General features: G+C 39.3%; 1 protein-coding gene across 2 annotated transcripts in view; it reads right to left on the reverse strand.

The window, feature by feature from the left end:
* The window catches only part of VWA8 (von Willebrand factor A domain containing 8), a 376366-nt gene that overhangs the window by 98786 nt on the left and 251055 nt on the right, over positions 1-26525 (reverse strand). For both annotated transcript variants that reach the window (XM_066380832.1, XM_066380831.1), the window contains exons 34-37: positions 26286-26440; positions 22900-23095; positions 15111-15192; positions 10626-10827 (exon numbers count right to left, since the gene is read on the reverse strand). In XM_066380832.1, the coding sequence (XP_066236929.1) occupies positions 10626-10827; positions 15111-15192; positions 22900-23095; positions 26286-26440 (635 nt within the window). The remainder of the gene's footprint in view (positions 1-10625; positions 10828-15110; positions 15193-22899; positions 23096-26285; positions 26441-26525) is intronic.

Here is a 26525-nt window from a genome sequence, read left to right on the forward strand (position 1 = left end):
GTGCTCTAGGTCACTTGTGCCTGTGATTGCGCAGCAAGGCCGTTCCGTCTCCATCCACAGCAGGTGCGCAGTGATCCAGCGGCAGGGCCATTCTGTCTCCATCCGCAGCAGGTGCGCAGTGATCCAGCGGCAGGGCCGTTCCGTCTCCATCCGCAGCAGGTGCGCAGTGATCCAGCGGCAGAGCCGTTCCGTCTCCATCCACAGCAGGTGCGCAGTGACGCGGAAGCATGGCCATTCCGTCTCCATCCGCAGCAGGTGCACGATCAGGGCGGCTGCTGTGCCTGCCAGGCTGCTGGAGACGGAAAGAGTCTCTTCATGCTTACTCTTACTCTTCCTGCCTGCCTCTTGTTATTCTGTTGAATAAATTTTTATTTATTTTTTATCAAAAATAATAAATGTAAAAGTTTAGTGAGTTAAATAGTACTACATGTATAACAAAAACAGCAGCCTCGTGCTCCACCAACGCTGCCCTCAGTCCTGATCCCTAGAGACAGCACTCCAGCTCTGCGCACTGTATTGTCCTCCGCTATTGAGCTTCCTGGTGTAAAAGAATATTCCAACCCTTTCTATTTACTTTATTTCTGCTACCATTTTTCCCCAAGAGGCCTTTCTTGTTCTTTGAAGGTTCCTATGTCAAAACAACATCTGTTTTTGTTTTAGATTTTACTATACATTTTCTATTACCTTTCTGAGAATATTGTCACTTTGTGAAATGTTTCTGTGCTGCCTGCATCACCTCTATTTTCTCTGTTCATTTATTTTAATTTTCACCTTTTTTATAAAGGTGTCTATTAATATGTAAGGATAAGGCATTACAAAGTGAACTGAAATTTTTTTTTGCATAAAACAGGGCTTGTCAACAAGTGCGTCTTGCTGGAAGGTCACTAGGGGGCAGCCTCGAAGAGTCAGTGTCGTGGGGCTTTTCTCTTGGGCATGTCAGTTCCCAGAGAGGATTCCCCAGTGTCCTGCTCCAGGGGTATGAATAAGGATGCAGACTTTTATTTTATCTTCTTGTTGGCTATGCGGTCTCACTCCTGTCCTACACTGTGCAGCTCTCTATCACAGCTCCTGTCTTTCATAAGGCAGAGGGGGCCTGTTGCCTAGGTGCGTTAAGATAGAGAAGAAAAACCTGGATGCCTACATGGCCAATACGCAGACTTGCAAGCAATCTTCCAATTTTGAGAGCTACCCCACACTCCAGCCTTCTAAGGCAGGGGTCCCCAAACTTTTTACACAGGGGGCCAGTTCACTATCCCTCAGACCATTGGAGGGCCGGACTATAAAAAAAACCCTATGAACAAATCCCTATGCACACTGCACATATCTTATTTTAAAGTAAAAAAACAAAACGGGAACAAATACAATATTTAAAATAAAGAACAAGTAAACTTAAATCAACAAACTGACCAGTATTTCAATGGGAACTATAGACCTGCTTTTGGCTAATGAGATGGTCAATGTGCTCCACTCACTGACCATCAATGAAAGAAGTGCCCCTTCCGGAAGTGCGGCAGGGGCCAGATAAATGGCTTCAGGGGGCTGCATGCGGCCCGCAAGCCGTAGTTTGGGGACCCCTGATCTAAGGTAAATGGTATCTTCAAGTCTTGCTGCTTTCTGGGCTTCCACAGAGGAAAGCAGCTGCGTCTTGTTGCCTTCCCCACTGGAGAAATGGGTTTTAGCTCTCTCCAGTCACTAACTCAGTTATCACCCGCCCATCCGTCTTCCATCCTCCAACATGCTGCTGCAACCCCTGCTGTTCTGATGTCTCCAGTTCTCTTCGTCCTTGTTGGTTTTGTACCATTGGTCCTTGTCCTTCTTTGACCCTTTAGTATCTTTTACTGGGTTTTGGTAAGAAGCAAAACAAATCACTTGCATTTGATTTGTCAGGAGTCCCTACCCCCTTTCTTAAAAACTGGGTCCAGATACTAATTCACCTTGGAACCCCTCCCAAGGGGTAGAGTTAAGTTATTCTGTGCTACCTTCTGATCTTTTCAACATGCTTTCATCTCTTTCTCACCACACAGTACCATAACTTATTTTATTATAGCTCCACTGAACTGTATGTTCCCTGGGTGTGCACCTGTATCTCATTTCTTTCTTTCTTTTTTTTTGTATTTTTCTGAAGCTGGAAATGGGGAGAGACAGTCAGACAGACTCCTGCATGCGCCAGACCGGGATCCACCTGGCACGCCCACCAGGGGGCGACACTCTGCCCACCAGGGGGCGATGCTCTGCCCCTCCGGGGCGTAGCTCTGTTGCGACCAGAGCCACTCTAGTGCCTGGGGCAGAGGCCAAGGAGCCATCCCCAGCACCCAGGCCATCTTTGCTCCAATGGAGCCTCGGCTGCGGAAGGGGAAGAGAGAGACAGAGAGGAAGGAGAGGGGGAGGGGTGGAGAAGCAGATGGGTGCTTCTCCTGTGTGCCCTGGCCGGGAATCGAACCCGGGACTTCTGCACGCCAGGCCGACACTCTACCACTGAGCAACCGGCCAGGGCTGTATCTCATTTCTTTATTTATCCCAGCAATTCTATGTGCTCAAAAATGTTAATTCAGCAAATAAATGAATACCTGGGTGAAACCATTCAAAGAGAGAGGTTAGAGATAGATAGTACCTATGGCCTGACCTTGTAAGGAAATAGAAAATAAAAAGAGAAACATGTTTAGACTGGTGTAAAGAGAACACTATATACAGAACAACAAAGACAACTCTAGGTTTGACTTGTTCTTGACTGTTCTCAGGACTCAGGCTAAAGATGATGTATATTTTGCTATGTGTTTTTTGGTCCTGTTCTAATTTATCTTTCGAATAAAGCTAAACACTATAATCCTCTGCTGACAATGGTCCCATTGTTGATTTCCTGCTTTCCTTCAAGCTGACAGGTTTAGACAGACTCTTTTTTCATTTCTTTTGGGCCTGACAAAGTTTCCCAAACAGGATTATAACAAAACTCACATTTTAACACTACGATAGATGATGAATTATGCAACTCACTGGGCCATAATTTCATATTAGGTATTGGGTAATGGCTTGCTTTTAATTTGGCTTTGTTTCCATTTAGTCATTAAAGAATTCCATCATCCAATATTACCCGAATTCTAAGTTTTTAATCTTTTAGTCTAAGTTTTTATTTGTTTACTGAGTACTGACTGTGTGCCAGGCATCCATGCATTTCATTCTTACAACAACTCTGTAAGGTCTGATGATGCTCTCTTTATATTATGACTGAAAGTGAAGCTTGGAAAGAGTGAGCAATTTGCCAAATATAACATATGAAGTGGAGCATGGATTTGAACTCAGATGAAACCACTTCAAATTTTATGCTGTATGATCTATGAGTAAAATTACAAATCTATCTATAAATATAACAGCAAGGTTTTATTTCTGCTACCACTGTTCACTTTACATGAGTATATAAATTATAAGCTCAGAACCATAAAAATTCTACAGTCACTGACTTTCAATATATTCATTGCATTTGACATCTCAATTTATAATTGCTGTATTACCGAATTTGTTTTCCTTATACTCTAAAATCAAACACTTGTTGATTTTCTCATCTTAGGAAGGTAGTTGCTGATTTAATTTGAATTATAGTTAGCAATCACTAATAAAGTTGTGACCTAAAGGAAGCAATACTTTTGAAGGAATATAAAAATCAACTAGCAATTTCCTTCTGAAATATAGTGTTTGGCAGAAAGGTGGCCCCTGTGCTTGAACCTATGAGTGTTAATTCTACTTGAGGGCAGACTTCTCTCTAAGCCTTGACTCAAACCAAATGTCTGGTCCAAGAAGAGCATTGTAATTGGTAACTGCCGATTGCAGGCTCCAGCATTTCGCAGAGGTAACGTGATACCATCTTACGGGCATCCTCAACACCTCTTTCCTTCTCTTTCGCCTCTTTCTCTTCTTACCCACATTTCCATTGCCTTATTCCTGCAAGGCCTTGCAATTACCTAACTATCATAATTCTCCCCGGGGAGTCAAAGGCTTAACCAGTTTGAGAGATGATTGCTAAATATTCAGGAATTCTGGGAGCAGACTGTTAACCTTTGGTGGCCTGAAATCAGCCATGGAGGAAACACGTGCACCATGGGAACGGATAAATATAAGCTGCCCGCCCCCACCCACAGAGGGCTGGTTCATCAGCACAACATGGGGTATCCCGCTCCTCAGTGAACCCTGCACTTTCATCTGGTACTCCTAAAAACCTTACTCAGAAATCTAGATTCAAAGTGAACTTCTATGGCTGGGATTTCTCTAATACAGCCATCGTCAAGCTTTTCATCTCATGGCACACATAAACTAATTACTGAAATTCTGTGGCTGATCTGACAAAAAGAAAATGTAAAATTTTGATTCATTCACACTAGATGGCTGTTGTCATTTTTTAATTTGACAACCCAAGGACAGGAGGTTAGTGCCCCTAACTAACTAGTCAGGTATTGATTGCACATTTTTAAAGTTCTTGTGGCACAGCAGTTGAGAATTGTTGCTTCAACAGGAATAATAATGGGGAAATTGTTAGAAGCAGTGCCCAAGTATGACCACATAGGCTAACAGCTAGACACACTTCTGGAAACCAGCTCTCCTGACACATGGCTAAGAGATATGGTAGGAGATTATGTTTGTTTGTTTTTTAAAGCTTTGCCTTTCTGGGCCAAGGATGTTTCCCAAAGGCATGTGTACATATAACGGCCCTACAAAATACATGTTATTCAATAGCAATGACCCACTGAATCAGGCTGCTAAGTACTTTTAGAGTTAATGACGAGAGCCAAGTTTAAAGAACAAGAGTGGACTATGATTCTTAAAAAGAACAAAGAATCGCAAACCTCCACAGAGGATCTGGAGATAGCATGGCATGTACAATGAAAAACTAAACTTACTAATAGAGTGCCACTTATATAATCTAGGGATTTCCAAAACTGAAAGTAGACCTTAACATCTTACTGAAATCTAAAAAAATCGTAACTGTTGAACCAGTGGTTAAAGAAAAGGGCAAGCTTAGTTACAGAACTACAGCAAGCTACATTTACACATGCTCCTTGAATATTTTCTTTGAAAAGGGGGAAGGATGAGTTGTGCTTAATACAAACTAGCTATCTCTTCTATGTATTTCAATCTATGTTTCTATTTTCAAATAGTCACTGTGTCTGTTGGGTAGCAGGCACTATCTTAATGAATAAGTTCCAGTTCCACACTGTGTTTGTTTCCACTCTTAAAGTATATAGTACTATTCAAAGTACTATTCAAAGGCCTCAAAGAGGTTCTACCAGTAATATACAGAATATTTTGTTTCTGATCAGTTTACTGTATTTAGAAAACAACACTTGAAAGCTGTAACCTTTCAGCCTTTTTGCTCCCACAAGAATAGTCACCAGGAGCCTTTTAGAGGAAATGATTTTAAACCTGAGAAAAACTGTGGGGTAGTTTTAACAGCCTTCTTGGGAAGAATCCAAATGTAACTAAATAAAAATATACAAAAGTATGCTTCATAAAGAATACTATCAAGCATCATCAGAAGAATTTTGACTTATAATTAACCCATGCCTCTGAAAACATGGAGCTTAAAAGTAATAAAAATGGATTCTTCATAATGGGCTCTTAGATTGATGCTTTGATTTTGTTGTTATAATTGTTTACTATTAGAAAAAGACATGTTCCTATCAGAGCATGTAAAATTAATGAACACATTGTAAATGCAAAGCTTAATATATACTTTTGTTGTAAGGTATCAAAAGTTACAGAATTAGTATTAATATTTTAGAAAGCTTAAAGAACATTTTATTAATTTGAGCTAGGCCTGCAGAAAGATTTTGTAAGTGTGATTTCTATGCTTGCGTGATTAGCATCAAAACTAGGATGGCCGACAGCATTATATTGTAAATGCAGAGCAGAAGAAGAGTTGGCTTCTCTGACCTCCCCCACACCTATAAGGAAGTGAGTGAATAGCTAGCCAGGTGCAGGCAGAGAAAAGGTTAAATGAAACCTTTTCTTATATATATTGATGGGCCATTTACAGGCATTTGTCCCCATGGAAACTACCCCACCCCTCCTGGAAAGCATGTAGTTAATGTATGTATCTCTGAACAAAGGAATGGCAGGTGAACACTGGAAAATATAGGAATATCTTTTAATATGTAGAGTGACATTTTTACTATTGTGTTACCTTGTAAGTTTTAATGTGTAGAAACGTTTTTTTGTGGACCCTATAGACAGATGTTATGAACTTGCTAATGAATTGTGTCCCATCCCCCTCATACTTTCCCAAACCTGTGTAAGTAAAGACAAAGGTTGTGATGTCAGGCTTTTTCCCCGCCCATGTATAATTAAGGATATATAACCAACCCCTAGAATATTAATGACACATACGATTTGGGACTACTGCCCCGTGTAAGATATATGTGGCCGGCATATTTAATAAATTTCCTCTTTTAATAAAACTTTTCAAATTTTATCTGGACTTGGTGTCTCTACAAAAACCTGCGGAATTGTGGATTAGGTACTTTACAGCACTTTCTTGCAAGCCGTACTCATTAAAACAACAATCAATGAATTCATTAAACAAATACAAAAGTTCAAAGCAAAATTGGAGTCAGAGCTGATAACTCTAGAAGCCTGAAATGTAGCAAAGAAATAAAGGATAAAGCATGTGACTGACAGTTAATCTAAATACATATATAATGGTTCTTTTGACACCAGGCAAAGGAATTAGGGAAAGATGGGGGTAAATATGTGGTGGGTGATTTGGGTGGCTATTTGCCTAGCCTCCACTGCTGACCCAAAGGAACAGCTCAGGACTAACAGGCACCAGCCAGACAGCGATGTGTAAATCTCCCTTCCAATCTGGGGCAGCCTCAAACTACTGGAGTGAAGACCTAGCCTTTAACTTCTATGATGTAAAGTAAATCCTTTTGGCCACTAGATGGAGATCAAGTTACTCTGCCAGTGACAAGGGAAGCTGCTGGCAGTCAGCAAGTTTTAAGTGTGGTGCAGAGAACCTATTGTTTTCTCAATATTTCTAATTGAGTCTCTCGAATCAGGGGCAGACCTGTGTTGAACAGCTTGAAGGACTGAACAGGAAGAAAACTGTAAAAGACAAATTCTTACTTGTTATTGCTGTTGCCCTGGGATAATTCATATTTAGAGTTGGTTGTGTAAACCACTTGTAAATAATAACATGAACTGGTCTAAATAAGAGCAATTATATATGCCGTCTCATTGTTTACCAAACAGTGAAAAGGTAGAGTAGAGATATGACCAGAAATCAAAACAATGGCAGACTATATGGACAATAAATCCTGTCTGTTTACTTATTTATTTATTTGCATTTTTCCGAAGTTAGAAGTGAGGAGGCAGTCAGACAGACTCCTGCATGCGCCTGACCAGAATCCACCCAGCATGCCCACCAGGGGGCGATACTCTGCCCATCTGGGGTGTTGCTCTGTTGCAACTGGAGCCATTCTAGTGCCTGAGGTGGAGGACATAGAGCTGTCCCTCTGCGCCCGGGCCAACTTTGCTCCATTAGAGCCTTGGTTGCGGGAGGGGAAGAGAGAGATAGAGAGGAAGGAGAGGGGGAAGGGTGGAGCAGCAGATGGGTGCTTCTCCTGTGTGCCCTGACCGGGAATCAAACCCGGGACTTCCACATACCAAGCCAACACTGTACTGCTGAGCCAACTGGCCAGGGTCCAAAATCCTGTCTGTTTAAATGTAAAGCATGCTCACAATCTATTTCCCACTTAAATTTGTATGTAGGTGTACATTTTTGCTATCAACCAAAGTGAACCAGGAAACATTAGAAATGGAAGGAGAATGTTTAATAACATCTATTCTGATTTTCCAAATGGAACTATGATTAAATTCTGAATTATGTGACTTATTACTGAATAAATCTTAATTCTCTTAAAGAGGAACATTGAACGGAAGACACAGTTATACATTTTCTGGAAAATGGTTGGTTTGGGGAAGGATCAGGTATTGCCCTGTACAAATAACCAAATATTTGGTTATTTTTGAGATGTTAGACACTATAATTCTGTTTATTCCTAACTTAATAATCATATATATTTGTAAAGCCAGAAGCCAAGGCCACGGTCACCACTACAGCAGCCCGGCCCATGCAGGTTCGCATTGGATTCGGACAGTCGGTAAAGAAACAATGGAGCCAAAAACTGATGGCTGTCATCTTTAATTCTAGCTTGCACCCAGCAGGCAAATGAAAATACACACTGGGCTCCAAAACCCACTCACATTCAGTGCTCACAAAGCTACTGACTTATCCGAGTTTCCTAGAATCAAAGGTTTCTAGCTCACCAGCCTTATTCTCCTCAGTTCCCCATCTCCTTCCTTATCCCAGATACAAACTCTACACAAACTGGCATCTCACTCAGCATTCCGCCATCTTAGCTGCTTCTCCTGGCCTACTCCTCGTGGCCTCTTTCTGCTCTCTGCTCTGCTCTCTCCTCTAATGATAATCTCAGGAACCAAGAGAGCAAGCTCCCGTTCTGCCCCTATTTTATACTGTAGAAATCCAAACCTTTAATCCAATATACAAAATAGGGAAGTCTCTAATACAAAGTCACTTTCTGAGGCATGATAGGATTGTACCATCCCACATCAAAAAGGGTGGGAAAGGCTTAATCCCAAAACTAAGCCCCAGGCTACAGAGATTCGGCCTGCTCATAGTCCGCCCCCAACACACATTAATATCACCTGGGTAACGGCCTCCTCCTGGGCAGCACCATCTTTAACAAAGTGAGCATAATACATTTTATCTGCCCAACAATATTCAACAAATACTCAGTTACATAAAAACAAACGAATAATTTGTAACAGTTTAAAAGAATTCTCTTTGTTATCAAACAGCTTTAATAAGCAATGTAACAGTATATATGCATCTGAACTTTACCAAACATATTAACTGCCTGTTGTGTACTAACTGTGATGCTGGAATCTGGGAATACAACCACGCAGAACAGAGACGGGAGACACTGGGAAGGGAGAGGCTGCGTCGCTAAAGCACAGGGCGGGGTTCGTTTTTGTAGCAGTCAACACGTTATCAAAATCATGAGTAAAAGTCCTTTATAAAGTTCTGTTGTAAAGGATAAACTTAATAAGCCACAAATGTTGACCATAGAAGAAACATGACCTTTGATTATCTTTAGCAAGTGAGAAATTAAAAATAAAATAAAATATTCAAATACAATAGTATTTACTATTAGGTATCAGTCACTGTAATGAAAATAGGAGCTTAATTAAAAGGTGGAAGAAACTAATGTTTAGAATAATTAAAGAAATAGAGCCATACAGTTAATTAGTTTTCTAATTGTTATGGATAGTTATCTACATTCAGTCTGTTCTGTGATAAATCCATTGCACTTAATGACATGTTTATTTTAGAGTTATACATTTGTTTTAGCTTAAATTAATAGAGTCATGCTATTTCAAAGGATTTGAGGTTGCTTGCCTACATTAAACTATGATTTTCTTTTTTTTTTTTTCTTTTAAATTTATTTTATTTTATTTATTCATTTTTAAAGAGGAGAGAGAGACAGAGAGGGAGAGAGAGAGACAGAGAGAGAGAAGGGGGGAGGAGCTGGAAGCATCAACTCCCATATGTGCCTTGATCAGGCAAGCCCAGGGTTTCGAACCAGCGACCTCAGCATTTCCAGGTCGACACTTTATCCACTGCGCCACCACAGGTCAGGCCTAAACTATGATTTTCAAAATGTCCCTTCAAGCTTTTAAGAATTTACAAGAACTATACATTACTCATTCACAAATATATAATTTCTCCTTTATGAAAACCACAAAAATAACGACATAAAACAGTGATTATTAATCAGGTATCAATGGGATAGTGTATGGAAATTTCTTATCTCGTTAATTGGCTCTTTACAGAGCAACTCAGCTGGCAGAAACCTGCTTTTCTTTTTGCCAGATAAAAATGAAATGTAAATAAGGAAGTTTTCTTCTGAAGATTAACATAAATAAATCCTTTTATGACATGCTTTAGAATTAATGGGCACACGTCTCCCTCACTGTTCTAGAGCATCAGCAGCTAGATTAGGTGTGGACTGCGTCATTTCTGGAGTCCCACCTGCCCTTCCAGTGCGGGTGGGGTCTGCTGTGACTGCTGACTGTGCATTAGCTGGGGGAATAAGGACTTTGGGAAAAACACACCTCTATTAGAGGCAGGATTCTGGTTATCTTCTCTAGTCTAAATGTATGGCCTTATAAAATGTGCTGGATTTTAGATCCTCAATGTTTCTTTTCCTGGGTAGCATGCAGAGATGCTGACAATGGTAGGAGAGTGAGAACAGATGAAAAGGCGGCGCTGGAAACTGATCAACCCTTCAGGTTTAAAAATAAAAGCTGATTACATTTGCACACTGTGCCGTTAGGAACCTGTATAATTAAGCAGTGACAGAAAAATAAAAGTGCACATTTTTACTTTCTCACTATTTAGATGGATAAGATTTCCTTTTTCTGGATCCAAAATTTATTTTAGCCATATAGCTACTGTATCTGAGTAGTTGGTTTGGAAGTTTTCACAACTGTGGCATTAGGAACTCAATTTATGCCTGAATAAGCACCCTTAGGAGGAGGGTCAGTTCAGGTGGTACCTGCACATGTCGGTCGTCTTGCCCAATCATGTTTCTCCACTCCATGAGTGAGCGCTGCAGATGTTCAAGCCCGGTTTCCCAAAGCCTGATGCGACCTCCCATATCAACAGTGACAACACCACCGTTGCCCCACTCGGCCAGCAGTGCGTCTGTGTCTGAAATAGTAGACACCCAGGTGGTATACGGGGAGAGGGAGTCTGATCTGAAAGAGAAATCACAGTACTCAACCAATTGGTGATCCAGATAATAAAGCTAGTTTAACCTGAATTAAGTTCATTAAACTTGTTATAAAGAATTCTAATACAATAATAAGCACATTAAAAGATATCAACAGATCCACCTGTCAGCAAAGACAAAACAAAACACATTTTATTATTGGCTATTTACAATTTTCTGTATCTGTAGACACTAGATAACATTAGTGTTCACTGTCAGAAAGATAGACACTGTAAACCAACTCACAAATCATAAACGTGCAGAGTCCATTCAGGGCAGGAACTGATGTGTTGTTTCTGTTTTAACAGCCTTTGTGTTTGATATTTTGCCTTTTCTAACAGAAAGTTATAAGAATTTCTAATAAGAAATTCATAGAATTCTTGTATAACACTACTCACAAAAATTAGGGGATATTTCATAGCTTCATATTCATTTTGAAATACCCCCTAATTTTGTGAGCAGTATAGTTCATACAGATAAATATTTTCTTTATTTTATATTTCTGATACACATACAGTCATTTCTAGGAATGCAACTTTTGCCTCTGAGTCAATTGCATATATACTTCCTGTGTCTGAGTACAGCTCTTAATATATAAAAAACATACATTACAAATTCTAATTACTAGGGTTGGCTCTCTAAATACATCTGATACGTTCTATATGAAATAAATTGTCTAAAGGGATGGTCTGATCAGATAATAAAAACAAATTATCATTGTTCCCTGGCCGGTTGGCTCAGTGGTAGAGCCTCGGCCTGGTGTGCAGAAGTCCCAGGTTCGATTCCCGGCCAGGGCACACAGGAGAGGCGCCCATCCGCTTCTCCACCCCTCCCCCTCTCCTTCCTCTCTGTCTCTCTCTTCCCCTCCCGCAGCCAAGGCTCCAATGGAGCAAAGATGGCCCGGGTGCTGGGGATGGCTCCTTGGCCTCTGCCCCAGGCGCTAGAGTGGCTCTGGTCGCAACAGAGCGACGCCCCGGAGGGGCAGAGCATCGCCCCCTGGTGGGCGTGCTGGGTGGATCCCGGTCGGGCGCATGCGGAGTCTGTCTGTCTCTCCTCGTTTCCGGCTTCAGAAAAATACAAAATAAACAAACAAAAACAAACAAAAAAACAAATTATCATTGTTGATCTAGTAAAACCACAAAACCGCTATTAGGCAAATTCTTCTTATTTACAAAAATATAAACCAAGACTACTTTGACCTTTTTTTAATTTTCACTCAGCCTTAGTAGATTTTAACACTGTAATAAAGCCAGCTCCTCTGGAATACAGAAGTCTCAGAAAATGTTTACGAGAGCGTAATAGTAGGACGGGACCAAGTGTTTCAGAATTACTTTGTAGGACTAGAGGGACTCAAATTAAGTAACATTTGATATAACACAGGATTTAACTCATTGTGCTCTCCAAGAACATGTTTGCCTTAGGAAAGAAAAAGCTAGTAGGTACCTATGGTAAAGTAAAGGGAACAATGAAATTTATCCATGTGAAATGATTTTTGAAACTCTTTCAAGAACACTCAGGATATGTATGTAAAACGAGCTCTGTACCTACTGGTTGCATGTTTAACTTGCCACCATGAAACTTGGAATTTATAAAGGCAGTTTCTTCAATATGTCAATAAAAAGTGCTGAGGAAACCAGATTTTCACAACAATTTGTACACTAGGTCTAGAATCCCTTCGCCCACTTTTTTCTACCTGTTTTTTTTTTAAATGCATGTTCCCCTTGTACATAGTAACAAGGTCTTTAAGGAACAAATAAAATTATAATAGAGTGGAACTTCGATTTATATACACCCACAGATAAGAGCTGGGTAGTATCATTTTATAAATACAAATAATATAAAAATTTGAGAAAAGGATACTCAAATTTTAGTGAGGATAAAAGTGATATATTCATTTTAGCCCTGCAGTTACATATAATTTTACTGTATATTCTATTATTTGAAGTTAGCCATCAAATGGAAAATTCCTGATAGCTAGCAGAATGTTCACTTTAAGCACTTAGCAACAAAACCGAAATCCAGATGGGCTGTTCCCGTGGATTGCATATAAGCCAAAATATGACAACAGTTAATCTCAGGAGAAACTCAGGATCTACTGACAATGAACAGACTATGAATCACGTGGCACTTAAAATGTGGCAAGTCCAAATTTAGATGTTTCGTAAGTGTAAAACATATACTAGATCTCAAAGACTTACAAAAGAGGGTGAATGTAAATTATTTTGTTAAAATTCTCATATTGAATACATGTCAAAATGATAATATTTAAGATACACTAGGTTACATAAAATATTAATTTCGCATGTAGCTTTTTACTTTTTAATGTGCTTCTTGAGGGATATAATATTACATGTGGGCTCACAGTGTACATTTCTGTTGGACATGCAGCTCTGATTGAGCGATGGGGGCCAGCAGCACTGGTTATCTCTTCAGCTCCTGTTCCAGATGTTCCTTCTACGACAGGTAGCGACAGGTAGAACAGAGAGGTTACAGAGAAAGTTGAGAGAAAAGCACAAAAATAAAAAGTGAGGGCTAATGAGGGTAAAATTAAGACAATTAAAAAAATGCACGGTTTAGAAAGGTAAAAAACAAAAAGTTGTTTTTTGCTTTTGTAACTTGCACTAACAGCATATATATATGTATATATATATATACATGTATATATATATATATACATATATATTTTTTTTGTATTTTTCTGAAGCTAGAAATGGGGAGAGACAGTCAGACTCCTGCATGCGCCCGACCGGGATCCACCCGGCACGCCCACCAGGGGGCGGTGCTCTGCCCCTCCCGGGCGTCGCTCTGTTGCGACCAGAGCCACTCTAGCGCCTGGGGCAGAGGCCAAGGAGCCATCCCCAGCACCCGGGCCATCTTTGCTCCAATGGAGCCTCGGCTGCAGGAGGGGAAGAGAGAGACAGAGAGGAAGGAGAGGGGGAGGGGTGGAGAAGCAGATGGGCGCTTCTCCTGTGTGCCCTGGCCGGGAATCGAACCCGGGACTTCTGTATGCCAGGCCGACACTCTACCACTGAGCCAACCGGCCAGGGCCACTAACAGTATATTTTAATGAGCATACAATTAATATGGATAAGGTCTTCCCTCAAGTGACCGAAAGTTATTTTCCATGAAACTGACAAAGAAGGTATACTTATGTATGTTAAAATAAGTAAATCTATTTATTTGAATATGCTACCATTATTCATATTTCTTGACCCTGAGAAATGAAACTGTTTCTGAGTTACTCTGTATTGTCACACTGAGCTCTTTTCTTCTGGGACTTGGAGGAGTGGCTAGAAAGGTGGGCTGGTAATGGTCTGCATAACTGATAAGGTCCAGTGTCCCTGGCCTTCCTGTGACATCGGCTGGTAATGGTCTGCATAACTGATAAGGTCCAGTGTCCCTGGCCTTCCTGTGACATCGGCTGGTAATGGTCTGCATAACTGATAAGGTCCAGTGTCCCTGGCCTTCGGGCAGGAAGGTTTCCAGGCTCCTCTTAGGATTTCAAGTGATGTTTTACCCACTGTGTGTGGAGGCTCAGTTGCCTGTGAGGGGCATATGTGAGGAGGGGCTGTGAGACAAAGGCAGGCACCAGCTCAGCTGAGAGAGGTCAGGCCCCGACACACCCAGAGAGGGCTGAGGTACGGGTAGGACACCTGTGTGCACCACAGACGACACTGAGCATCCCTGCTTCTCCTTGGCATCCGCAGTCTGGCGCGTGAGTGCTTTGCTTCCGTTCCCGGACAATAACAAGAGCAGTGTATGGCAATGAGTTCCATTCCAAATCTCTGAAGGCCTTTGACTACTGTATGTCCTTCATGACTGCAGATGCATACTAACGTATTTTTTTCATACTAACGTATTTTAAAACAATATTAAACATATGCTATTTCATTTACTTTGACATTTTGAAATCATTTACCTCAGAAAACTAATCTATAAAGTATACACATTTCTGCAATACTAAAAGTGATCTTTTGGATACAGAAAAATTTATCATTAGGGCAGATCAAAAAAGAGAAATGAAAACTTTAAGGCTAATAGATTTATACTTATGTAACATTTGAATATTTTTCCAAAATGAAAATTAAAGTGGCAGTAAGGCATGAAGAAGAACAGCAAGATGGATAAACCAACTGTAACTGAAAAAAAAAGAGCTTTTTATTTCAGGAAGCAAAAACCATACATTTATTCAGAATGCTTATTAAGAATTCACTCATTTTTTTACCTGACATACAAGCTAAGAACAAAAGAAAGGTGGAAATGGATTACCTGGGAATGGGGATATATCGAAGTTTCTTTGATTGAAGATCAGTGACTTCTATATAGCCAGATGTTAGTGGAGGTGTAACATCTGCAAAAAGTAATGACAGGAGCAGGGTACTATATTACTACACGATACGAAAATAGGACCGAAAACAAACAAAAAGCACAAATCCTGCTATCAGTGGAATGAAGTTCTCAACAGCCTAGAGCAGAACTCTGAGACCCACTTGACAAGGTCCTAGGCCAAGTCCAGCCTCGAGGCCAGACTCTCAGAGTTATGTTTTTGTCACGGAAATACAAAAACTGTCAAATAGATGCCTATTAAACCATGATTCTTTACTGTCAAAAAATAATCTAAGTTCTTTTCATTGTCTTGATAGAGTCCCAAGATGGGTCAATGTTTTAGCACTTTAATCGAAATGTTTCCTCATCTGAATTCTGGTTTCCTTCTTAGGGAGTCACAACAGTGATAGTGTAATGCGGTGCAATCAGCACTTGCTTTGTAGTCAGACTGATCTGGGGTGAGACCCTGACATTTCCTTACAGTGTTTAATGCTGGGTAGGTGAGTTATTGTTCTGAGACCTGCTTTTGTCATTGGCAAAATGGGGATAAAGAGCAGTGTCTGAACATCATAAACATTATTTCTAGGATTAGATCAGTGGTAGTCAACCTGGTCCCTACCGCCCACTAGCAGGCGTTCCAGCTTTCATGGTGGGCGGCAGCAGAGCAACCAAAGTATAAATAAAAAGTAGATTTAACTATAGTAAGTTGTTTTCTGCCAAACTTAGCGAAAATCCGACATAAAGTACTTGGTAAGTAATTATTATTATATGCTTTAACTTGCTGTAACTCTGCTTTATAAATTTTATAAAGTAAAGTTACTTCCCTACTTTATAAATCATCATTACTGTGGAACCGGTGGGCGGTTAGAAAATTTTACTACTAACAGAGATACAAAAGTGGGCGGTAGGTATAAAAAGGTTGACTGCCCCTGGATTAGATGAATTTAGTAAATGCAAAGCACCAAATTAGTAGTTGCTCAACACATAGTAGCAGTTATTATTAGAACCCTAGAAGACAGGAAAAGGTAAAGTGAGGACTCTGGCTAATGAAGAGGATGAAAACTGGGGAAGGGGAGGGTTCCACAACAATTCTATGGTGTTTCCCTGCAAATCCCAGGGTTCACTGATCGCCTTTCCACAGCCCTGAGTGCCACCAGCACCCCATCATCACCAGCTGCACTTCACTGTGCTGTGTGTCACACTCTGCTTTGTCTTCACAGAGAGTATTCTTCCTACTGAGAACAACCAAGACCGAGGACTCTTGTTTGGGAGACGAGGAAGCCGAGGTATAGGCAGTAGGAAGCCGAGGTGTAGGCAGTAGGAAGTACTAACGGAACAATGTGTCCTGCTCGAGGCGATGGAGACGGAGAGTCATGGAGGTGGCTCTACACCCCGCCTCCTGGCACTGGAGATCTGTGTTCTGTCTACCACTCCCACAGCTCCTGTCGGAGCGGGCCCTAGGGTGACAGCAGTTTTAAAAATAGCCCCATTTTATAAAATCTGGGACACTTGCTGTCTCTTAAAAAAAAAAAAACAAAAAAAAAACCTTCTCCTACATAAAACACATCTATTAAAGATTTTTGTCTGCCTTCTATCTACCTACCTAGCTACCTACCTCTATATCTTCTTAAAACTTATGTTTAGAACAACATCAATATGTCCACACTGAATTTATCAAACATAATTTACAAAGAATAAGAAACTTGGCATTTTCCTTTATATTTGCACCATTTGTACAAACGAACGTGCTTGTTCTCAGTCAGGCACTGCCTGCCCTGGAAATGCTGCCTGGGAGATAAGGTCAATCTTGGATAAAGTTTTGCATCATATATCACTTCTGACAGTTCCTGTTGGTAAGACCTAGCTGAAGTAGATTGAATTATTTATAGACCCAGGCTCTTTGCCAGAAAAGACCAGTTATTGAGGCAGTTGGGATTGCTAGAGCTGCCCAGTTTCTTGGCTTGCCACTTACGGGAACTATTTTCATCACTAGTAGTATTAAGTTGAGCTACTGCTATTAGCACTGTTGGACTGCCCGTGAAAGCAAAGTAAGACAATTTACTTTATCTTTTTCTACATTTTTCTTTTCTTTGTGCAAGTTAATTTCATGGCATAAAGGGGACAAGAACATTCAATTATGGCTGTATCTAGTTTAAGAATGAAAGAATTTGATTCTTAGTGCTAAAAAATATTTTAGAAAAGGCAATTTTGTGGCTATAAAGTATTTCCAAACATAGCAAGGGTGGTGGTGGTAATTGTAAGTACTTGAAAAATAATCAGAGTTGATGTTTACTGATTTAAAAATAAATCAGCTCAGAACAAATGATTAAATTAAGAAAGTAAGAAACCGTGGCCAGATTTCCCTCCAAACTTAGCCCAAAAGCCTTGTCTACCCATCTAAATGTTCCAACACTGCAGAGAGGAGGGAGGTTTAGTAAATTTCCATTATATTTACAATCCAGGTGGATTTCAAAGATAGGTATCAACTATATTTAGGGATTTGTTCACTAACGATTAAAGTAGCTGCATTATTCACCACATTGTTCCCATAGACAGTGGGGACAGCTTATGTGCACAGTGCCAAGGTTAGGAGAACATATAAAAGCTGTCTATCACTTCTAGCAATGTTATTTGATGAACATCTGTTATCTACTAGTTAGAAATCTTGTTCCCAAAGATTAAAAGACTGATTGTGCTCTGCAATCATGCTGATTGATACAAAATCTTTCAATTTACTCAGAGTTCAAAATACAGTGTACTTCTTTCAATAAAGAGTAATTATTTTGTATTTAAAGAGCTGAGGCCTGTGACTTAAAAAAAGCTAACACTTCTAGCTAACCAGAAGAAAAACAATGGAAGAAAGCAGTAGCTTTCCCCCTGCCTGCATGAAACAGAAGTAGACATTGTTAAGCCACCTGGAGAGTAAACTTTACACTGTCTGTTGATTTCTCTAATAAAAGGCTGATGTGCATTAGTTCCTGACTAGTCAGATGGCTGGATTCTATTTACTTTAAAAACTGAATCTGCATTAGAGATCTCCATGAGCATAGATTCAGTCACACAGGCCACAGGAAAAGCAGACGGCCCTGTGCTCTTCCCCCTCCCTCACTCCTGCTCCCAGAGACACGTTCGACTTAGACGTTCTTTTCCTGGTACTTCTTCATCCTTATGGTACTGTCTCAATATTTCCGTTTTAGGGATATTTATTAACTTTCCATCAGGTAAGAGGAGAGTTTAACACTTTTTCATACACCCCCCACCATCCGTGCCCAACAGCTTGTTTTCCCATTCCCAACGTGGTATTTTTGACTAGATTAGCTCCAGTGCTTATATTTTAGGATTATATAAATGCTATTCACAGCTGAGCTATGTTTTATTTTTGGTATTATGGCTTTATCTTTCCTGTACAACTTTTTTCTTTTCATGGAGTTAATAATCATCATGTTTTGTTCTTGGTTTAGTTTTTCACTTACTTCCTCAAAGTGTTCCTTAATTGTTCAAGTATATTGAACAATTAAATAAGTTCATGTATATTGGATTTTTATCACTTTTACTTTCTTGGAGGTCTCTCTCTTGAAATTTCATCTTTTCTAATCTGAACTGATTGGTCCCTAGGGCTGTGCCCATCAACCATCCTGAGATTTCCCTTTGCCGTTTTCCTAGGGATTTTTTGTTTTCACAGCACAATAAAGTTTTTCCTACATGCTAGATACAACCCTAAACTCTTGTATATACATTTGGAGTATTTAAGGAACACTACTTAAACATATGAAGAGAAATAAAACCCCTACTAAGCAAGAAAAAATTGCAGAAGAAATAGGCAATTCTCAGAAGGGTAAATAAACCACAACAAATAAAAAGATGTTGATGTTCACTAGGAAACATGGAAAGGTAAAGTAAAACCACAACCAAAAACTTTAAGAGAGTAGATATGGAGGCAGAGCCCCGGACTTCATTTCTGCTGCTGGATTAACAACTTTGGGAAGCAATTTGGTAATGTCATTCCTATAGACTCTCAACTTATACACAAGAATACAGGTCAAGAAATATTCATAGCTCACTCTTTTTAATAGCAAAAGAAATGGAAAGAACCTAAATGCATATCAATAAAAAACAGATGAATAAATTGTAGTATTACAGCAGTGAAAATTAATGAAGTAGAGAGAGTATCAGTATGGATGATGACAAAGATTCTCCTTCTGACCAAATTCTGGTCAGACTCTTCCCAACTAGACCCCAAAGGTTTGTCTCTGCATTGTCCAATTTTAGCAAGAACAATGTTATAAAAGGTTAACCCAAATCTCCCACCCTTGATATCTGGTTGGGTTCCTGATCATCTACTACCCTCAGGCAAAATTTGATGGCCCTGGCCACCTGCCTGCAGCAAGAATCCTGTTAGGTTGACTTAGACAGAATTTTCCCCTACCCCTGATGTCCTCTTAGTAATTTTTCATCCACTGATTCCTACCAAATTAAAAAGGATGTATACTACCTGATTTTAAGATTTAACTATAAAGTATAAAGATAGAAAGTAATTAAGCCCTGGCCAGTTGGTTCAGCAGTAGAGTGTCCAACCGGCGTATAGAAGTCCTGTGTTCGATTCCTGGCCAGGGCATACAGGAGAAGCGCCTATCTGCTTCTCCACCCTTCCCTCTTTCCTTCTTCTCTATCTCTCTCTTCCCCTCCCACAGCCAGGGCTCCATTGGAGCAAAGTTGGCCTGGGCGCTGAGGATGGCTCCATGGCCTCCGCCTCAGGTGCTAGAATGGCTCTGGCTGCAACGGAGCAAGGCCCCAGATGGGCAGAGCATCACCCCATGGTGGGCATGCCCAGTGGATCCCGGTTGGGCACATGTGGAAGTCTATCTGACTGCCTCCCTACTTCTAACTTCAGAAAGTATGGTATTAGTAAAGGGATGGACACATAGATCAATGAAACAGAATAGTAATTCCCCAAAAAGATCCACACAAATGTGGTTAGTTGATTTTCAGCATAGGTCCAAATAATTCAATGGGGAAGGACAGTCCTTTTAGCAAATGGTGCTAAAACAACAGTATATGCTCCTGTGAAATAATTAGCCTAACCCCACATCTTGCACCATATAAAAAATTAACTCAGAAAAGAGGCTTACATGTAAAATTTAGAATATAAAATCCCTGAAAGAAAACAGGAGATTTTCCCTTTATCAAAGTGGAAGAAAATGTTTGGAAAGAATGTATCTGATACTGAATTGGTATCTAGAATATATAACAAACACTGAAAACTCATGAAAAAGAAAGCAAATAACCCAATTCAAAAACTGGGCAAAAGATGTGAAGAGACATTTTGCACTAAAGAAGATACACATGAGAAGATGCTCAACATCCTTAGGAGTAGGGAAAATGCACATTGAAAATCCTAATGAGATGTCACACACAAAAAATGACACCACCAAGTACTAGAGAAGAGGCAGAGCAACTGGGACTCTCATTCATTGCTGACAGATATGCAAAATGGTATTGTCACTTTGGAAATCAGTTTGACAGTTTCATCAGATGACGTAAAAATGCCTAGATGTTTACCCAAGTGAAGCAAAAATTTACTTTCTCTTAAAGATCTGGGCATAAATGTTCATAGCAGCCTTATTTATTATTATTGTTCCAAATCAGAAACTATCCAGATATCTATCAACTTGTGAATGGATAAACAAACTTCTGTACATCTACAAAATAGGCCACAAAAATTTTATTACCACTTGGCAATAAAAAGGAACTACTGGGACACACAACATAAATGATTCTCAAATACATTATGTTAAGTGGAAGAAGCCAGACTCACGAGACCCCATACTGTGTGATTCCATTAAATGACATTTTGGAAAAGGCAAATCAGTAAGTACAGAAATCAGATCAGCAGGGGTTCGGCTGCTAGGAGGACGGCCTGATGGCAAAGTGTCCTGGGGTAGCTTTCAGGGGAGACAGCTGTTCTCTATTGGTTGTGGTGACAGTTACGCAACTATATGTAATGGTGAACCTCACAGCACTATAGCACTAAAAAGGGTGAGTTTAACTGTATGTATACTGGACTTTAATAAGAAAAATATATATATTTTAAAAATATCACTCTGATAGATGGCAAACTGGAGCAGGAAGAAAGTGTGGGAGAGGGAACTTCGTCAGAAGACTATTGCAATCTTCCAACGCAAGATGTTGGTGATGATTTGCACACTGGCAACAGAACTGTAGATGAGAGGGTGGAAGCAAAATATATTTTAAAGACTGTATCATAAGCACATGTAATTGATGATGGATCAGATGTGGAGGATGAGGGAGCAGAAGCAGCTGACTCCCAGATTTCTAGGTGGTTAAAGGTGCTCTAAATTCTAGTACAGAATTTCCTGGAATTTCTGGAATGCTCTATTATAACCCTATACTTTTCACCTGGGGTTCCTCTTCCTGGAACAATTCTTTCATTTGATAAATTTGGACTTTATTTCTTTCATCTCCTCTATCCGGAACAATAGTGTGACTAATTGATCATTGGTTTGGAGTATGTTATTTCTTTACTGGCTTATCAAAAGACATTATTCTGGCCCTGGCCAGTTGGCTCACTGGTAGAGCATTGGCCTGGCATGTGGATGTCCTGGGTTTGATTCCTGGTCAAGACACACAGGAGAAGTGACCATCTGCTTTTTAACCCCTTCCCTTCTCCCTTTTCTCTCTCCATCTCTCTTTTTACCTCCCAAAGCCATGGTTCAGTTAGAGAAAGGTGGCCCCAGGCACTGAGGATGGCTCCATGGCCTTGTCTCAGGTGCTAAAATAGCTTGTTTGCTGAGCAACAGAGCAACAGCCCCAGATGTGCAGGACATTGCCTGCTACGGGGTTTGCCAGGTGGATCCTGGTCAGGGCGCATGTGGGAGTCTGTCTCTCTGCCACCACGCTTCTCACTTAAGAAAAGACAAGACATTATTTGTATGCTATCACCTTATGAAATTCCTACAGTGAAACTATGTTAAATAAGTTGCTGGCAACGACAAACTCAGTCTCTGAGCATAATTTGCAGCCCCAAACCAAACATGTAGCAATAAATACAAGTTGACTTTTGAGAGCACTAATATGTGAATCAGTCTGCATAAGTCCCTGGCCTGTCATCACAAGAGTTTAAGCCAGTAATTTTCAACCTTCTTCATCTCATGGCACGTATAAACTAATTACTAAAATTATTCAGCACACCAAAAGGTATGTTTTTTTGCCACTCTGACAAAAAAAAAAATAGGTATAATTTTGATTCATCAGATGACTATTGTTGTGATGGCTGTTGTCATTTTTTTTTAACTTGACAATCTAAGGAAAAGAGGTCAGTGTCCTGGCTAAATAGTCAGGTGTTGGATATTTTAAAAATTCTTGTGGCACACAGATTGAAAATGACTGATTTAAGACAAAAATCAGGCTCCATTTTCTATGTCTTATAGTCTAGTGATTTTTGAAAGTCTTCTTGACAACATGTTCTAAGTAGTTATTGTATAGATCGCAATGCAAGAGAATATGAGTTCTAACAGCAATGACTACACTGCATAGTGTGAGAAGTTGAGTGAAAACTTTCTGAGTACACTCAGGTCTTTAAAACTGTTAGATCCCTGTTATAATTATTTATATTGAAATACACAATGATAATGATAAATTAAATATCCCTACCAAAAGCAAACTATTATACTTTCAACTACCTTGTTAAATTAGGAATTGGTACATTTCTTACCTTTGGGGTAGATATCTTTTAGAGGGACCTCCCCTGGGGGCAAAATCCTGATTATCTGATTAGTATCTATAAGAGTCACACAATTGCTCTGTTTTGGAGTTCCACTTTTCTTCCTTCCTCCATAGAATGCTGTATCAGGGACTCTTGATTTATGCAAAGATGATGGCCTTTTCCAAGAATAAACTTCATTGGGTGACTGAAAAAATAAAAGGAGATGAAAGCGCTGAACTGCTGTGAACCACAATCACCACAACTTTTATAATGTAGCCCTTTAAGCAGATACCAGTGGTAAACTTACATTTCACAAGTGTAAGAACATAAAACTATTCCTTAAACTTTTTGATTTTGGTACAGATAGCTACTTCACCAATAATCATAATTTTCAGACAATTGTGAATATGCAACATTTTTTATCTTGAAATTATTTGTAACTAAAGGATTGAATATAACAATATAATAGTTTAAAAATAAAACAAGCACCTAATGTATCCACTATCTGGCATAAGGAATAGAATATTAGCAGTATTTTTAAAAATTAAATGATAGTTGACATACAATAGTGTATTAGTTTCAGGTATACAACACAGTGACTTAATAGCTATATACATTTACATAGTGATCACCATGATAAGTCAACTTATCCTCAGGTCCTGTTGACCAAGTGGGCTATGTAGGTGCCTTCCTCACTTTAGCTGGGCTCCCACATACCATATCAGGCTGCTCCCTCATGGGGACACACCATCTTCATCCTGCCTGGACCTGTCCAATCACCAGTGGTTAGCCTCTCCCCTACCACAGGTGTCCTTCTCACTTTTCAGGTTCTGACCTCTGACACCTTACACTGGGACACTGTAGACTAAATTATTGGTTTCCTTACTCTTTAAATGAAATTTTTCCCATTGATTTGAAAGAAAGAGATAGGAAGGGGAGGAGAGACAGAAAGAAGGGACAGAGAGAGGGAGGAAGAAGGAGAAAGAGAGAAAGAGAGAAAAGCATCAACTCATTCCACTCAGTTGTTCCATTTAGTTGTGTACTAACTGATTGCTGCTCATATGTGCCCTGACCAGGGATCAAATGCCCTATCTCTGGTACATGGTTGATACTTCTTCCACTGAGCCACCCGGACAGGGCTGGTTTTCTTACTTTTGAGTTTTGAGTAATCTTTATATAATTCTGATACAAGTCCTTTGTGAGAAATGTGATTTGCCAGTATTTTCTCCCAGCCTATAGATTGTATATTCTTTCTCTTAACAGTGTCTTTTACAGAGTTTAAGTGTTTAGTTTTGATGAAATTTAATTTATCAAAAAAATTTTAATGGCTCACATCTAAAATGCTTGGTACAATGTGTAAGAGAAGTGGTGAGAGTGGGTATCCTTGTCTTATTCTTTTTTTTTTTTAAAGATTTTATTTATTCATTTTTTAGAGAAGGGAGAGAGAGAATGAGAAAGAGAGAGAGAGAGAGAGAGAGAGAGAGAGAGAAAGGGGAGAGGAGCAGGAAGCATCCACTCCCACATGTGCCTTGACCAGGCAAGCCCGGGGCTTCGAACTGGCGACCTCAGTGTTTCCAGGTTGAGGCTTCATCCACTGCACCACCACAGGTCAGGCCCCTTGTCTTATTCTTGATATTAAAATAAATGCTTTTAATGCTTCAGTATTGAGGATAATATTTGCTGTCAGTTTCCGCAGATATTTGGTATTAAGTTAAGAAAGTTTTAATAAGTTTATAATAAGTTAGATGCCTCTGATAATGCTATAAAAAGTTAATAAAAGGTGACATGTCCCTTTGTTGATAGTTTTATGAAGAATCAAAATAAATTTACATAAAATCAGAAAGGCACTGTGGTATAGTAGATACAGTTGAGAGTCAATTACACTTGAGTTCAAATCCCAGCTAATTTACTCATAATTTCTATAGCCTAGGGGATATATCCTATCTGTTTCTGTTTCTACATCTATAAAACCTTGTAAAGGTGCCTGACTATTGCATTAAGGCCTAAAAAATGTGATTGCTATGATGAAATGCTGAAAGGCTGCCTAATTGACTTTAATCCTTTATTAAATAAAAAGTCATTGACCATCTCCTCTGTGGTGGGTACCATACTAAATATGGAGGATAGAGATTTTAATTTAACAAGGTCACAAGTCCTTCAGGCTATGAAGAATTTCTACAGGGTCAATACAAACAGTGCCTTATATTCAGCTTTTACTTTCTTTTTATAGTAACATTATATTTTTGTACTGACTTCCTCCATCAGAAGATGGTTTTTTAAATAGGTCTACCTTCAGGAAAATAGCATCAGTATTTTCTCTTCTGAGAGCAACAAGCATTGTAGAAAGGATATCAAACATCTATTTCATTCCATCAAGGCTGCTACAGATACTGTATTTCAACAACATGTTTCATTTTCAGTTATATAATACCACAGCAAATGCTTCTTACTTGACAATTAGGAAAACATACAGCAAAGTCCTAAGCCACATATTATCCATGGGGTTTTGGATTTCTAAAGTCTTTTCCCCTGAAGTGCTCATCATTCATAATTACATTAAAATTTTTAGGTATGTGAGATTGGTATACTATCAAACAGAGCTGATAGTTTATCTTTACATGATTTTATCATCCCACCTAAAAGCTACATAGGAAATTAAATGTTTAGTCAAAACACACGAAGCTAGATTTTAGGTTATTAGATGGCAACTTGGACTGAAATGACCTTTATATGTTTCATTTATCCACCTTACCATCAGGTGAAGATGGTGCCTGGTTTCACCTAAACTCAATTATAAACAGCCTCTTCCTTACAGATAAAATAATCAGCAGAAGGGTCCACAAAGAGCAAATTAAGTTGAGACCATCAGCATTTACAGTATAATCTGGATGAGGCAATGATACGATAAATCAGAGCAAAACTCAATGGAAAGGTTTTTCCATTGTTATTCAAGAATCAATGTTATTCAGGTGTTGAAAATTTTAATCTATAGTAATGAGATCCTGACATATTTCACTTTAAAAAGATGTGATTTTTTTGTTAGTCTCAAATTGCTCCTCTTGACAGATTACATGAGCACATATTCAGACAACATAATATAAAATAACTCTTGGTAGGTTAAACATTTACACGTGAACGCCCATGTATGGATAATACTGGTTTTCCCTTACTAAATATTATAATTGCACACTTTAAATGGTAATTTAAAAAAATCAATGTAACCATTTGGGTAAAACTTATTTTTTTAATGATTGTTTTGGAAAACAAAATGTTGAGCTGAAATATTTATCAGAAAATCATTGCATTTTTAATTACCTCCTTAAATAGGCTGTATATTATAGGTCAAATTAAAAGGAAGAAATATTTATTCAATCATTTAAAGAACTGATGCCTACCATGAGATCTGGGAAACCAACGATGACTGTAGCATAACTGTTCTCATCTGAAAGAATTCGGTTAGGAGAGGCGATCTTCTGTCCCACAGCTGAACTCAGATTTTCAGATGATAGCTGATCACTTGAAATTTTATGAGGAACACTGAGATCTGTTTCTGAAGTGTCAGAGAACATTAGATACCATATGTCCTTAAAATAATCTTTGAATTAATTTTTACAAGACTTCATTCTCACCAACTC

The sequence above is a fragment of the Saccopteryx leptura genome, chromosome 4, assembly GCF_036850995.1.
Source record: "Saccopteryx leptura isolate mSacLep1 chromosome 4, mSacLep1_pri_phased_curated, whole genome shotgun sequence".
Lineage (NCBI taxonomy): Eukaryota > Metazoa > Chordata > Mammalia > Chiroptera > Emballonuridae > Saccopteryx > Saccopteryx leptura.